Genomic DNA, 16,635 nt, shown 5'->3' on the forward strand with positions numbered 1-16,635 from the left:
TTTGGATATCGGTAGCCGGCTGGGCTGGATTCTCGTGCTACCGTTAAGGGATCTGTTGTCTAAATTTGAGGAACTTTTTTAAGGACTTTTGCAGCTTGATACATGTGCTTCAGTCGTGTTATCTGTCATCTGGAGGAGCGTGGACTGTGACTACAGACGACACGGGGGCAGTGGGACTACCGGCCGTGGAGAGGGGATCTTGTGGACTGGGAGCAACGCATTTTGGCCATCTACCTGGATTTGTTGTAAAACCATGGATGTAAGGAAAAAAATAGAAGCACCATTAACCTGGCTAGGTGATTATTACAACTCGCAACCTCAGATCTTCACAATGTCGATCACTAGGTTAATACATGACAAGAGCAGAGCATTTTTTGAGGAAAGCTTAAATGCAAAAGCCTATAATTCATCATCTATTTCTATGCAGAATACTTGTATATGTTCTTTTAATGATGTTCTATAATGGAACAGTAAACCTATAATGAACTCTTAAACTCTTAAAAGTGGACAGAAAAAAAACTCTCTACAATGTTTGATAGTCCTCTTAACTTAATGCACTTCCTGTCTTGGGGACATCTACAGGTTATATCTTTTTTTTGATCCCTTCTATTTTTAATCAGCTGGATGGTGTGGAGACTGACAGAAATTGGGGGATTACTTTTTTCTGGTCTAATATTGCAGATAGGGCAATAAGGGTTGGCTCCTGTTGAAAGGGGATCTCTACATCATTTCTCTTGTTCGTCATAATGCAAAATAGTGAACTAGACAAGGATACTATACCGTCACAGCGAGGTATTGGATGATTCCAGTTACGGCTCACTCCATGTAGACACGTGAGGGCAGATTCTCCAATCAGTGAATATCCAGCATAACACTCAAAAGATATAGTGTGTCCCACAGTGAAATCATTCCCAATTACAAATCCATTGCGAAATGGCCGAGGATCAGGACAGCTCTGCAGCTGGTATGCTAGGAATAGAAACAAGAAAACATACTTAAAAAATTGTAAAAGCTATATATCAGGGCAAGAAACAATTGTAGACCATTCTATGTAGACATTTTTTATTCCAAAGTGTGACTTTTTATGGGTTGCATGCATCAGTATTGTTATAGGACATTAAGAAAACTTATTAGCAGCATTGTTATTAATTCATAAACATTAAAACAAATTGAAAATCAGTCTTTAATACAAAATATCAATACATTTAGAAACACTTTGGAATTACAACTCCTTGTTTTCTAAAAGAACCACCACGGAGCTTCACTATGCTTTATGGTAGTAAAAGTTTTGCAGAATTTTAATATTGACGGATGATCTTTAGCATGCATGTGTTCACCTTTACCTGTGCTCTAATTTGCTAAAGACATGCTAGCAAAACTCTTCACAGTCTACAAACCACATCAAAATCACTGTATGGCCACAGAAACACATACACCATAAACATCTCCCTATGGAGTATGGCAAAATTATCACTTTTTACTAACTTTGTAATATCATGCCTATATAACTTAATACATAGTAACATAGTGACATAAGTTGAATAAAGACCTAGGTCCATCTAGTTCAGTCTTCCTCCCCCAATTGTACTCCCTACACTTACACTACACTAACTTATTAACTAACTGTGACTACGCCTCACCAATACACATTTCTGGATTTTTGTAAGTCATCAATATTTGATTAGTGGGGGTATAACCTTCTAAGACTCAGCAGGATTTTCAGTTTTAATGACATCCACTTAGGAAAATGAGCTATTGTTCCTGTGGGAACAATAAAGTGTCAAAGAACTGGTTTCAAGTGTTGGGTACAAAGAAAGAGACAGAAGGAGGTTTCTGTTCTTGTTGTCTTGTGGGGAAAGCGAAGTGGTGCCCACTAGTCAGAAGAGGGTCTGGAGTGTAAGGAGTAAGGCATATATGAGACATGTACCCTATATTGCTAGTGTATATTAATACAATGGATGGCAAGAAGAACACACAAATCAATTTTGAAACAAATCAAGCCAGACATGTCTCTCAAAGCAAGGATCACCAAGCTATGACTTGCCTACTTTGGACACATTATAAGAAGAGAGCAATCACTGAAGAAGGACATCATGGTCTGAAAAATAGAAAGAGCAAGGCAAAGAGGAAAACCAGCAACCCGATGGCTTGATACTATCAAGATAACTGTGCAGAAGACCCTGGTGGACCTATCTAGGCTTACACAAGATTGATATGAGAGCAATCACCGAAGAAGGACATCATAGTCTGAAGAATAGAAAGAACAGGGCAAAGAGGAAAACAAGCAACCCAATGGCTTGATACTATCAAGATAACGGTGCAGAAGACCCTGGTGGACCTATCTAGGCTTACACAAGCTCGAAATTCCTACCATCACGTCACCATGGATCAAGATCAAGTTGAAGGGTGTTAAATAGATAAGCAACCCTATATTGCTGAGCTTTGTGTTGTGGTTACAGACAGGAATTATTACCAAACCACAGAATGATTGAACCACAGACTAGGGCTATGTTAAAACTACAGTGGTATGCTAAACTTCCTTAGACTGTAAAAAAAGTTTGGTATTACTAAAGCTGCTAGGCATTTTAGTGCAACTAATTAATCTGTAAACTGTATTACTACAAGAGTATTATCTATACTGAGTAACCATAAAAATTTGCACCTCTGAGAAAAATTGACACACTCTGTTGTCTCTATTTTTTTGCCTCTGCTTTATCGTAACCCCTTGCCTTCAACCCAAATCTTGACCATCTTATACCCCCAAAAAATCACAGCTGATGGGAAAAAGCCTCTTCTGATTGACATCCTCTGATCGGTTTAACAAAAAAAAGATTCCCATATAAGAGAATTTTTAAATATAATGCACACATACTGGATTAGAATAGCTAGGCTCATAAGCTAAACGTTTACCAGACCACATTATGCCAAAGAAGAGAAATCTAACAAAAGTTTATAGATTTGTATTTTTATTTCTAGAATGACTTCATATAAACTTGTATCTACCAACATAAAGTGTTAATACACAAAATATCTCAGCTGGAGCTCACCATGACTTCTAGATATTTGCATAAAATTTCACAGCTTGAAAATCAGGAATGTTTTTTTACTAAAGGCAAAATTTGCATATTAATAAGTTAAAACATTATCTTTCGGTTCTTTATAATGCTGCAAAATAATTAAGAAACTTTTGTTTTAAGCTGAAGATGCAGAAAGTTGAACAAAATAAAGTATCTTACTCATTCCCACTACTCTGAAGTAATGTCTAAATGCATTCATCCGAGTCAACATTATTTAGAATTGTCATTGATTTGTAATGGACGTTTTAAGAAACAGATTGGTAATCAACTCCTCCGTTGAGCTTTAATTCATCTGAGGCAAAAAAAATAGTTTGTTTTCTCAGACTTGTATGAAAACATATTGACCATGGCAGAGTGACTGAATGGTATCTGGCATCCCTCACATGAATGTTCTGATCATATGGATATTTATTTGGCTGTGTTCAAATTTGTCTCAGAAAATCCTAAATTGTAGTTTCCTTTACATTTGACTGAAACACTAGAACAACATATTTTCTGCTAGAATGATGAACAAACTTGCACAGTGTAAATTATCAGGCAGGAAAGCTTGATGAAGGGATTATCCATCTTATTAGTTTGAAAATTGTATAAAAAACTCCTGTTGCAATAAACAATAATAATTAAAACTGAATGCTGACCTCCAGTGATCCCCTTCCACTATCGTTCCGACCCTCCCGATTCACTTGCTGGTCTAAACTTCTTAGTTCTCTCTCTATTGACTTTAGGATTGCTACTTCCTGTAGGTGGCACTAGAGTTCTGGTTCTCTTCCTCTCTAAAGAGACAATTTGCATATTTCCCAGAGGAGCATTGTGGCTTTAAAAGTCTCCTCACCATGACATGCTTAACATGTTGCTCTCTGCAAGGAAAAATGTTACCCCTTAGATACCGGTCTAACACCTCTCACCCAGCCAAACCAGAACTCACAATTTGCACTGACGAGGGGCAGTACCCCGAAATACAGTGTTTGCAAACTGAGTTTCTGGTTCTGGCTTATATCCTAAGTTATGCGATAAGGCTCGTTAAAGGGTTACTATTGACTTTTAAGATAGCTATTCCCTGTAGGTGGCACTAGAGTTCTGATTCTCTTCCTTTCTAAAAAGTCAATTTGCATATTTCCCAGAGGAGCATTTCAGCTTTAAAAGTCTCCTCACTGTGACATGCTTAACATGTCGCTCTTCACAAGGAGAAATGTTACCCCTTAGATACTAGTTCTCTCTCGATATACTGGATATGCCGAGAAATGCCAAGCAGCCAATCAATAGCATTTCCTGTATGTTCGGAGGGACCAGGAAGCAGAGACCAGTGGGAGACCTGGAGAGGATCGACATGAGTATTGTAGGGGATCAGTAGAGATGAGCATTGCTTCTACAAAAAAAGTAAAAATAACATTATTTTCACCAAAATAATGATTTAGCCCCATATTTTGCAGTTTCAGAAAGTGTAAAAAGAGAAAACGGAACCCACAAGTTGTTACGCAGTTTTTCCAAAATGCGGCAATGAGGTAAGAAACTGCTGTTTTGGTACACATCCGTCACTCAGAAGGAAGAGAGCGATAATTGAGGTTTAGAGTGTAAATTTACCTGTAATAAATTACAGACTTCCTTTGCAGAGCCCCTGAGGTGTCAGAATAGCAGAAAACCTTCAAAAGCAACCACACTTTCATTGTGTGTTAAGTATCAGATAATGCTTCCGTACTTTTATATTAACTGTACTACAAGAGATCAGGAGTTAGGTATTCCTGTCTGGGAACGTATGATCAACTTATGAAGAACATTGTGGCTGAACATTCAAAAAGCCACCCAGAAGGATGAAGAAATGGAAATATCAGCCAGAAATGAATTTGGAGGTTAAATGTAAAAGCGATGAATATGCCATTTGCAAAGTGTCTTATGTTTGGACTTTGGCTGGCTGCTGTATGTCAGACATCTGGGCTTTCCTGCAGTCTCCTCGAGTCATGCAGATTCTTCCGGAACTACAACTACTCTCACCACATTATTATCCTCATGCCCTATACATCTGAATGAGCCCATGATTATATTCTTTGGAGACATCTTAGGCAAAGATATTGTAGCGTCGGCGTCCCTGCCCTCTGCTAGGCAGGGACGCTGTTCCCCTCACCTCTCTGCTCCGAGCCCGGCGTCCTCCTCCCGCTCTGCTGGCAGCGCGCGCTCCTTCCCGGCCACTGTGCTTAGGGCGCGCGCGCGCTCCCTCCCTCTTAAAGGGGCCGCGCGCGCCGTCCTAAGGAGTCCCCGGCCAATGGCCGGAGGACTTCACCATATATAAGGCACCTCCTCCAAAATGGAGGTGCCCGAGCAATGTTGTTGCACTGTTCACTACTCTGCTTCAGCCCTCAGGTCCCGTTGCCAGTTACCTGCCTGATTCCTGCCAGAGTCCTGCCAGTTTGCTGTCTGTTTCCTGCCTGATATTCCTGCTACCTGCTTGCTAGCCTGAGGTCCGACGGTCTGCCTTCCTACTCCTGTCAGTCTGTCTATGGACCAGCTTGGCCGCTCACCTGGGAGCGCACATCTGCTACCTGCCTGCTAGCCTTCCTGGAGGCTCTGCCGTCACGTGCTGTGACCACCTGCTATTCCAGAGACTCCTGCCCGCTCACCTGGGAACGCACATCTGCTACCTGCCTGCTAGCCTTCCTGGAGGCTCCGCCGTCACATGCTCTGACCACCTGCTATTCCAGAGACTCCTGCCCGCTCACCTGGGAGCGCACATCTGCTACCTGCCTGCTAGCCTTCCTGGAGGCTCCGCCGTCACGTGCTGTGACCACCTGCTATTCCAGAGACTCCTGCCCGCTCACCTGGGAGCGCTCCTCCGCTACCTGCCTGCTTGCCTACCTGGAGGCTCCGCCGTCACGTGCTGTGACCACCTGCTATTCCAGAGACTCTTGCCCGCTCACCTGGGAGCGCTCATCTGCTACCTGTCTGTTGGACTTCCTGGAGGCTCCGCCGTCACATGCTGTGACCACCCGATTATCCAGAGACTCTCGCCTGCTCACCTGGGAGCTCACGTCTATCATCTGCCGCCACAGGTCGTACCAATCCTTTACCCAGAGACTGCCCCGGTCACTTGCCGTGAACTCCTGCCCGTTCATCCAGAGACTGCCCCGGTCACTTGCCGTGACCTCCTGCCCGTTCATCCAGAGACTGCCCCGGTCACTTGCCGTGACCTCCTGCCCGTTCATCCAGAGACTGCCCCGGTCACTTGCCGTGACCTCCTGCCCGTTCATCCAGAGACTGCCCCGGTCACTTGCCGTGACCTCCTGCCCGTTCATTCAGAGACTGTCCCAGTCACCTGCTGTGACTGCCTGCCCCTCTACCCTGGTCGCCACCCGCTCCCTTACAAGGACCGCCCCCTTGTATAGTAGCTCAGAGGTTCCGCCTCCCAGACCCGTTACAGTTTGCTCGGGCCATGGAACCCGGTGGCACCCAAGCTCCCTCGCTCTCGGACCTCTGTCATGAACTGTCCCGTCAGAGGTCCCAACAGGAGTCCATCCTGGGTCACCTGCGGAATGTCAATTCTCGCCTGGACACTCTGACTGCTCCACCAGCAACCACCGCCAGTGCCATGACTCGCAACCCGGCAGCTCCGCTGCCCACCAATACCATGGTATCCTACCCCGGACCCCGGCTTTCTGCACCTCCTCGCTTCGGAGGCGACTCCGCCCAGGCTCGGGGCTTCATAAATCAGTGCACCCTGCACTTTGAACTCCTGTCCCACCAGTTTAACTCCGACCGGACCAAAATTGCCTTCATCATGTCCCATCTCACCGGGGAGGCCCTGGCCTGGCTAAATCCTCTTTGGGAGAGAGGAGACCCCCTGGTGTCCGACTTGCCTGCCTTTCTCATGGCTTTCCGGAAAGTCTTCGACGAACCCGGACGGAAGACCTCACCCGCATCATCTCTGCTACGCCTCCGTCAGGGAAGTCTCACCGTGGGCCAATATGCCATACGGTTCCGTACCCTTGCCTCGGAGCTGGCCTGGGATAACGACGCTCTGGTATCCGTCTTCTGGGAGGGTCTGTCCGGCCGTATTAAAGATGAACTTGCCGGTCGGGACATTCCTACCACTCTCGATGACCTAATAACTCTTGCCACCCGGATTGACCTACGGTTCCAGGAGCGTGCCAAAGAGGTCACCCGTGAGAGGAGGTTTCCACGTCTAGCTCCTACTTTTCAGAAATCCATCTCTCCCCAGGTACACTCTCCTGAGCCTATGCAGGTCGACCAGACCAAGATGGTCAAAACCCGTCAGGACTTACGCCGTGCCGAAGGGAGCTGCTTCTACTGTGGCAGTAAGGAGCACCGGATCCGTACCTGCCCGGAGAGGTCGGGAAATGCCTGTGTCTTGGTTCGCTCAGAGAGGTCAACCTAGACAAGAATAAATCCTCTCCATCTCTGCTACTGTCAGTCTCTATTATCTGCGGGGAGAATCGTTATTTCGAACTAGCCCAACTTGACTCTGGAGCGGCCGGGAATCTTATCTCACAGTCCCTGGTAGAAAAATACCGCATTCCCACCAAACCTCTGGCTGTACCATTATCTGTCGCTGCTGTGGATGGGGGCCTCTTACCACGTCCCATCCAACTCATCACCGAATCCGTAACTCTGCAGGTGGGAATGCTGCATTCTGAGAGCATCTCTTTTCATGTTCTGCCTGGACTCTCTCACGCCCTCTTACTAGGTCTACCTTGGCTCCAGAGACATGCACCCGTGCTTGACTGGCAGACCGGAGAAGTCCTTTGCTGGGGACAGGACTGTCATAAGACTTGTTTGGTTCCTGTTCATCCCGTCCGTCCTTCTCCTACCCCAACTAATCTACCTGGACTTCCGATTCCCTATTGGTCATTTGCTGATGTCTTTAATAAAAAGGAGGCAGAGACATTACCCCCTCATAGAGCATACGACTGTCCTATCGACCTGTTACCCGGTACTACTCCTCCCCGTGTGCGTATTTACCCATTGTCCGCTGCTGAGACCCGGTCGATGTCCGAATATATTGAAGAGAATTTGGCCAGGGGATTCATCTGGAAATCTACCTCCCCGGCGGGAGCAGGCTTCTTCTTTGTAAAAAAGAAGGACGGCTCTCTCCGTCCCTGTATAGACTATAGAGGCCTTAACCAGATCACGGTGAAGAATAAGTACCCCCTTCCGCTCATTCCAGAATTATTTGATCGCCTGAGGGGGGCTAGAGTCTTCACCAAACTGGACCTCCGTGGGGCGTACAACCTGGTCCGTATCCGTCAAGGGGATGAATGGAAGACTGCATTCAACACCCGGGACGGCCACTATGAATATCTGGTAATGCCCTTTGGTCTCTGTAACGCTCCTGCCGTCTTTCAAGAGTTGGTCAATGACATCTTCCGGGACCTTCTCTACTCCTGCGTTGTGGTGTACCTGGACAACATCTTGGTCTTCTCTCCGGATCTCCAGACTCACCGGAGGGACGTTCGTCAGGTCCTGCTCAGGCTCAGGCAGAACCACCTCTTCGCTAAATATGAGAAGTGCCTCTTTGAGCAGACCTCGCTTCCGTTTTAGGGCTACATTATTTCTCAGACCGGCCTACGAATGGATCCAGAGAAACTGGCTGCCATCGAGAAATGGCCCCGACCGGAGGGGTTGAAGGCCATTCAGCGGTTCCTGGGCTTCGCCAACTACTACCGCCTCTTCATACCGCACTTCTCTTCCCGGACTGCCCCAATTTCCGCGCTCACCTGTAAGGGTACTAATCCCAAAGAGTGGCCGCCCGAAGCAGAGGAGGCCTTTCTTTCCTTAAAACAGGCCTTCTCTTCCGCCCCGGTGCTGCATCGTCCGGACGGCAACAAGCAGTTCTTTCTGGAGGTTGACGCCTCCTCCTCTGGAGCCGGAGCTGTACTTACTCAAAAATCTTCTTCCGGGAGGATGGTAACTTGCGGCTTCTTCTCCAAACTCTTCTCCTCTTCCGAGCGCAATTATTCCATAGGAGACCGAGAGTTATTGGCCATCAAGCTGGCATTGGAGGAGTGGCGTTACCTACTCGAGGGGGCTCTTCATCCGGTAATAATTTACACTGACCACAAGAACTTGGCTTATCTCCAGCATGCCCAGAGACTTAATCCGCGCCAAGCCCGGTGGTCCTTGTATTTTGCTCGCTTTGATTTTGTTCTACATTTTCGCCCGGCTGACAAGAACATCAAAGCAGACGCCTTGTCCCGATCCTTTCTGGTATCTGATCTCGAGGAAGAACCTAAACATATCATCGATCCCGCCAGAGTAATGCAGGTGGCTCCCGTGAGTCTAAATCGTCTCCCTCCCGGTAAGACGTTCGTATCGGTACCTGATCGGGAAAAGATCCTACACTGGGGTCATTCGTCTAAACTAGCTGGCCACGCCGGTCAGAAAAAGACCCTCCAGCTTATTTCCCGGCACTACTGGTGGCCTAACCTGCGCAAGGATGTAATAGACTTTGTTTCTGCCTGTGTGTCCTGTGCCCGCAACAAAGTTCCGAGACACCTGCCATCCGGTCGCCTTCTTCCTCTGCCAGTACCTGCTGCCCCCTGGCAGCATATAGCGATGGACTTCATAACTGATCTTCCCATCTCTGCCGGTTGTACGGTCATTTGGGTGGTTGCTGATCGCTTTTCCAAGATGGCTCACTTCATTCCCCTGCCAGGCCTCCCGTCTGCACCCGAGCTGGCTAAAGACTTTATCCGCCACATCTTCCGTCTTCATGGCCTGCCCCGTCACATCGTGTCGGATCGTGGGGTACAGTTCACTTCTCGTTTCTGGAGAGCCACTTGTAAATTGCTAGACGTCACCCTGGACTTCTCCTCTGCTTACCACCCACAGTCTAATGGTCAAGTGGAGCGGATCAATCAGATCCTGACCAGTTACCTCCGGCACTTCGTTAATGCCCACCATTCTGACTGGGTGGATCTCCTGCCATGGGCCGAATTCTCGTACAACAATCACGAGAGCGAATCTTCCTCCAAATCCCCGTTTTTTGTAGTCTTCGGGCAGCATCCTCGGATCCCGTTTCCCGTCTCCACCTTGGTGGACAATCCGGCTGCGGAATCTCTTGTTAACAAATTTTCCTCCCCATGGGAGAGTACCCGGTCCGCACTCCTTCTATCATCCGAGCGTATGAAAAGACATGCTGACAAAAAACGTCTGGATCCTCCTCAATTCCGTCCAGGGGATAAGGTCTGGCTCTCGTCCAAGTATGTCCGGCTCAAAATTCCTTCCTATAAGTTAGGGCCTCGGTTCATCGGTCCTCTGGAAGTCATCAGTCAGATCAACCCGGTGGCCTATAAATTGAAACTCCCGGCCAACTTGCGGATCCCTAACTCCTTCCATGTATCTCTCCTCAAACCTGTGGTACTTAACTCTTTTTCCAAGTCTACAGGCACGCCTCCTGCTCCGGTTTCCGCTGAAAACGAATTTGACGTAGAGAACATTCTGGCCACCAAAAGGGTAAGAGGGAAGACCTTTTTTCTAGTAGATTGGAAGGGGTTTGGTCCTGAAGAGAGAACGTGGGAGCCCCGGGAGAACATCCATGCCCCTCTCATCCTTGCTAAATTTCTGTCTGGCCTAAAAAAGGGGGGGCCTAAAGGGGGGGTACTGTAGCGTCGGCGTCCCTGCCCTCTGCTAGGCAGGGACGCTGTTCCCCTCACCTCTCTGCTCCGAGCCCGGCGTCCTCCTCCCGCTCTGCTGGCAGCGCGCGCTCCTTCCCGGCCACTGTGCTTAGGGCGCGCGCGCTCCCTCCCTCTTAAAGGGGCCGCGCGCGCCGTCCTAAGGAGTCCCCGGCCAATGGCCGGAGGACTTCACCATATATAAGGCACCTCCTCCAAAATGGAGGTGCCCGAGCAATGTTGTTGCACTGTTCACTACTCTGCTTCAGCCCTCAGGTCCCGTTGCCAGTTACCTGCCTGATTCCTGCCAGAGTCCTGCCAGTTTGCTGTCTGTTTCCTGCCTGATATTCCTGCTACCTGCTTGCTAGCCTGAGGTCCGACGGTCTGCCTTCCTACTCCTGTCAGTCTGTCTATGGACCAGCTTGGCCGCTCACCTGGGAGCGCACATCTGCTACCTGCCTGCTAGCCTTCCTGGAGGCTCTGCCGTCACGTGCGGTGACCACCTGCTATTCCAGAGACTCCTGCCCGCTCACCTGGGAGCGCACATCTGCTACCTGCCTGCTAGCCTTCCTGGAGGCTCCGCCGTCACGTGCTGTGACCACCTGCTATTCCAGAGACTCCTGCCCGCTCACCTGGGAGCGCACATCAGCTACCTGCCTGCTAGCCTTCCTGGAGGCTCCGCCGTCACGTGCTGTGACCACCTGCTATTCCAGAGACTCCTGCCCACTCACCTGGGAGCGCTCCTCCGCTACCTGCCTGCTTGCCTACCTGGAGGCTCCGCCGTCACGTGCTGTGACCACCTGCTATTCCAGAGACTCTTGCCCGCTCACCTGGGAGCGCTCATCTGCTACCTGTCTGTTGGACTTCCTGGAGGCTCCGCCGTCACATGCTGTGACCGCCCGATTATCCAGAGACTCTCGCCTGCTCACCTGGGAGCTCACGTCTATCATCTGCCGCCACAGGTCGTACCAATCCTTTACCCAGAGACTGCCCCGGTCACTTGCCGTGAACTCCTGCCCGTTCATCCAGAGACTGCCCCGGTCACTTGCCGTGACCTCCTGCCCGTTCATCCAGAGACTGCCCCGGTCACTTGCCGTGACCTCCTGCCCGTTCATCCAGAGACTGCCCCGGTCACTTGCCGTGACCTCCTGCCCGTTCATCCAGAGACTGCCCCGGTCACTTGCCGTGACCTCCTGCCCGTTCATTCAGAGACTGTCCCAGTCACCTGCTGTGACTGCCTGCCCATCTACCCTGGTCGCCACCCGCTCCCTTACAAGGACCGCCCCCTTGTATAGTAGCTCAGAGGTTCCGCCTCCCAGACCCGTTACAGATATGTTTTTGGAAAAGCTTAGACTACACAACATTTTAGTTTTGACAATTAAACTTTAGTAAACATGATGAGATTTTGGTTAATACCGTCACTTTATAATATCATTCAAACGAGTAGGGTCTTAGAATACAAATACATTCTCCTTTCCTTCCTTTCCTTGATGTCCATTTGAGCAGAACTGGCAATACATCAAATTTTCACTTCCTTTCAATTTTATTACAGGGAACATTCTTTTAAATGACAGAATTAACTTTCTTCTTTCAGGGCAATTAAACCTTTTCTACATATTTTTTGATATATGAGAGTGATGGTTTTCGAAAAGCTGTTATTTCAGAAGCGCAGAAAGTTTGCAATTTCTTCCAATTATGGTGTTAAAATTGTTTTGACAAGAATTAATTATTTAATTCTGCCACATAAATTACTTTGTGCAAATACTATAGCAAGTTTCCTTTCTGGAAGCTCAGTCACTGTCCACTAATATTCAACCATCTCCTGGAAAAGTTTAGAAATTACTTTTTCTAAAATGACTGACAAATTTTGCAACAATTGTTGTATACTTAAAGGGGAAAACATGCTTTCGAGAAATCCTCAGTGGAGAAATACTGGTTCTTCTTCTAGAGACCAAAGGGGCATGAAGTTTTATTGGCAATGATTTATATTGGAAAATATAAATATTAGCTCTCTCACAGAATTGAATAAACTATGTTGCAAGTGCCAAATAGGAGAGAAAACTACAAAAGATGAGAGAATTGATTCAATAAAAATCAAATTTGCGTTGAATTATTAGGAATTCTCTGAACCCGACAAATTCTACTAATTTGCTTTGTGCGAATAGCCTAACATAGTTGCCACCCTTTTAGACTTTGAGGAAGATTGTATCCATCAGAGAAGAATCATATGACCTCAGGCACATAGCCAATCAGGACGAACTAGCATACCCTCTATAAAAGCAGAAGTAGCTAATGCAGAAATTATTTTATGGTGAATCTGGATAGCGAGAGGATGTCACAGTGAGGGAGATAGGGAAAAAAAACATAGAACACTGAAAAAAAACATAGATATTGCGTGTGATAACACAGCAATGAAGAAGATTAGTGTGTGAGGAACAAACGCTGTTGGTTTTCACAATTTACAATATGTCACTTAAACATTACTAAGGATATGGTGGCATTAAAGAGCTTGAAATAGGTTGCATTAACTCCTAGGAGACCTCAGAATGTTATACACATGTCTTTTTAGGGCTATTGAAAGCTTTAAAGTACCTTTGATTTGTCAACAATTTAATTTTCTGCAAAGCTGCCAAATTCGAATTTTCAATAGATTCGCTCATCTCATGTTTGAAGAAATTAACTTATATTGTAGAATAGCTGCTTCTCCTAGGTGGCACTAGCAACTGTTTTGTTTTGTTTTGCTGCAAGAAAGATCATTTTTATGCTTTTTTCCTTTAGAACAGTGCCAAGACTCTACTCAGCTGGTCTCTTCAAGGGGTTGTCCGCTCAAAAACGATAAGTCTGCAGTCACTCTGTGTTACTGTAGACTTATGAATCCTCCCACCCCATGCACTGTGTGCTGCGGGCATTCGTGTGTATCAGAGCAGGCACCAGTGGGTGCGGTTTTGCTCTCCATACACTTGTATTGAGCGAGGCCGCGCCCTCTAGTCAGACATGCCCACTGGCAGTCCGCGTCACTTAATGGGGCAAAGCCTAGCTCAATACAAGTGTATTGAGAGTGAGGCTGTGTCCACTGGCCGGGGGTATGTATAACTCATACATTCTTCTGGTCCCGGGTCTGAAACTGGTGAATTCCCACTGGGAATATTGTATTTTATTGTACAACAGAGTGAATTTGCATACATTGCAAAGATGCCTATCAAACGGAACATGTTGTCCTACCTGGAGGCATTATCATATAAAACAGGTGAATCTAAGGGAAATGTTTTCCCTTTATGGACTATATAAACACTCGTCAACAGTGAAATTGCAAAACCGAGAAGGAATAGTCATGGAAATTTGGTACATCAGAGGATGGATAGATGTGTTAATGAGACGTAAATAAGGAAGAATGGAAACAACATTTTCAAAATATCTTAATTAATTCTGTATGGAATATGAGTGCTACACAGAAATCCCTCACTTACAGCCTTGGCATGGCATCAATGATGTTATTTATGGTTGTTTGAGGTTGTTCTGCCAGGCTAAAGGCACTTAAGCGTGTAAATAATTAAAATCCACCGCTTACAGCTTCATTTGCCATTGCCACCCAATGACATCCCAAATGTGCTTGATAGGAGACACTGCAGGGCATGGAGAACGTTAAGGCTACACAGGCTTCTCCCAGTAGCATCAGCAATTTACAACCTTGCATAGTTGTGTTGAAAAACAGCTGCTGGGACATTTTGGAGAAATGCCCATACCGCCATTTCCACGATAGATTCATTCTGTACAGCAAGTTAAATTGGGTGTTATATACCAAGCCAAGGCATCAAATCATTGGAAGGCATTTGCTCGACAATGGGCTACAAGTCAGACGTCTAGCTTTAGGTGCTCCATTGACCTCATGCCATTGCCTTCAAAGGTTATGATAGTGTAGAAAAAGATGGCAATGGAGACTGGAATGGAATAGTACGTGTATTTCTGCATGTGGTGCTCATACTCGCTAATTAATAAATCAAGTTATTTTTATAATCACATGAATAGCATAATTCCATGACTTTTCCTTTTTGGTGTTACAGTTTTGAATTTGAGAAGTGTATATGTGTAGAAAAAGACTTAACACTACTTGGATTTTAATCATTTAAATCTCTGCTTCCAAGTGGGTTGGACCAAAAGTAACCCACATATGCTCCCTTTGCACAATATAGGATGTATACTTTTAGAAAATATTTATTTTATGGTGTTATTATCTATTCTACAAAGTGTGTGCAACTATTTAGTTGTTTTTATGATTAGCTGGGGAATTGTCATCATATCTTGTTATAGTCAATGGCTGATTTCAAGAATAGGGTTTCCTGGATGTTAACTCCCGGAAGAAGGGAGTGTTACTCAGTAGGGATTGAACTTGGAGCTCCATACTGATTTGAACTTGCCACTGAGATGTTGTACCACAATGCAGGGTATAACCTTATCTATAAAGCAAGTATCTAGCAGCATATGAGTAAATATGTTTCCCTGGAGGTGCATGACATGCTAGAAAGACTAATTCTGAAAGGAAAAAAGCCCAAGAACAGCATCCAAGGAGCAAGCCTTAGTGAGTAATGCTGGTAAGTGATGTAGAGTCTTGAGTAATAGTCATTAGTGATGAGCGAGCACTAAAATGCTCGGATACTCGTTGTTCAGGTCGAGCACATTGGAATACTCGGGTGCTCGACCCAAGCAACCAGCCCAATGTAAGTTTATGGGAAACTCGAGCATTTTTCAAGCGGCTCCCCCTGGCCGTTTGCAGAGGGCCTAAAAATTGCTAAAATCGATGGGAACAGTGCTCAAATGACATGGGAACAGCATGGGGAAGACCCCTGGAAGCATCTCTGACTCCCAGATCACTACTGTCAACTACGTTGTCAGAGTATTGCGCCACTTTTTCGGACTCACAATAAAACATACAAAAATGAACCAAAAATGGATTTTCCTGGGAAATATGTTAAGGAACATCCTTTCCAGGGTAATGACTTGTATATAAGGCAAAATAATTAAACAAAACCAAAAATCCACACCTTGGGCTATGTTCACACATAGAGTTTTTGATGCGTTTATGCCAGTCCACAGCTTTTTTTGCTGAGTTGTATTTCACCACAGCCATATTCTTTAGCTTGGTGAAAGGACTTGGGAAACCATATCTACCCAGCTGTCATTCCTCCCAGGACGTCCTCTAAAGCCGTTTTCACTTGAAATTTGGCCTTTTAGACTCGTGGAGGCTGAAGCTTTTCATAACCTCATGCCAGCGGCGGCCGGGTGTCCATACCTGGTCCCCAGCTGCCACTGTTTCTCCCGGTGTCGTCTCCACCTTCCACAAGCACGGATCCCACAACATTACCCGTGCCCTCCCCAGAGCACTTACTGGGAAGGACCGCCTAACCACAAACACGTGGACAGGTGAATGCGGCCAGGGACGGTACGGAGCCTGTCCACAGCTTCTTTTGCTGAGAGTTGTATTTCACCACAGCCATATTCTTTAGCTCTGTGAAAAGATTGGCATAGAGGGAAATCATATCTACTCTGGGTGTCATTTCTCCCAAGAAGTTCTCTAAAGCAGCTTTTGCAGAAGCAATGGCAGCCTATCCAACATCAACTCACACTTCTCGGTTGTGCTTTGACACACAAACATCTTTCTTTGCGCATTTAATCTCAGGACTACAGAGTTGGGCAATGGCCTGATCTGCAATCCGGTTTGAGAAATAACATGCATAAGCATGTCTGATCCACATGAAAAAAAAACAGCCATAGAGTGTCCGGGAACCTTCCCCCATACTTTTCTTAGCCAGGGCTGCTTCTCGGCAGGGTTGAACGGACCCACCAGAAAACCGGAAACTCCTCTGGTGGGCCCTGGATTCTCCTTCAGGAGAGTTCATAGTGCCAAGGTGAGGCCATGATGACGATAGAGGCCACCATCTGCT

General features: G+C 46.4%; 1 protein-coding gene across 7 annotated transcripts in view; it reads right to left on the reverse strand.

Moving 5' to 3' along the window:
- The window catches only part of CSMD3 (CUB and Sushi multiple domains 3), a 2,085,767-nt gene that overhangs the window by 338,984 nt on the left and 1,730,148 nt on the right, over positions 1–16,635 (reverse strand). For all 7 annotated transcript variants that reach the window (XM_073679791.1, XM_073679790.1, XM_073679789.1 and 4 more), the window contains one exon: positions 781–969. In XM_073679791.1, coding sequence (XP_073535892.1) covers positions 781–969 — 189 coding nt within the window. The remainder of the gene's footprint in view (positions 1–780; positions 970–16,635) is intronic.

Source organism: Phyllobates terribilis, unplaced genomic scaffold (assembly GCF_046119375.1).
Source record: "Phyllobates terribilis strain yellow unplaced genomic scaffold, ASM4611937v1 Scaffold_4__5_contigs__length_816908805, whole genome shotgun sequence".
Taxonomy (NCBI): Eukaryota; Metazoa; Chordata; class Amphibia; order Anura; family Dendrobatidae; genus Phyllobates; species Phyllobates terribilis.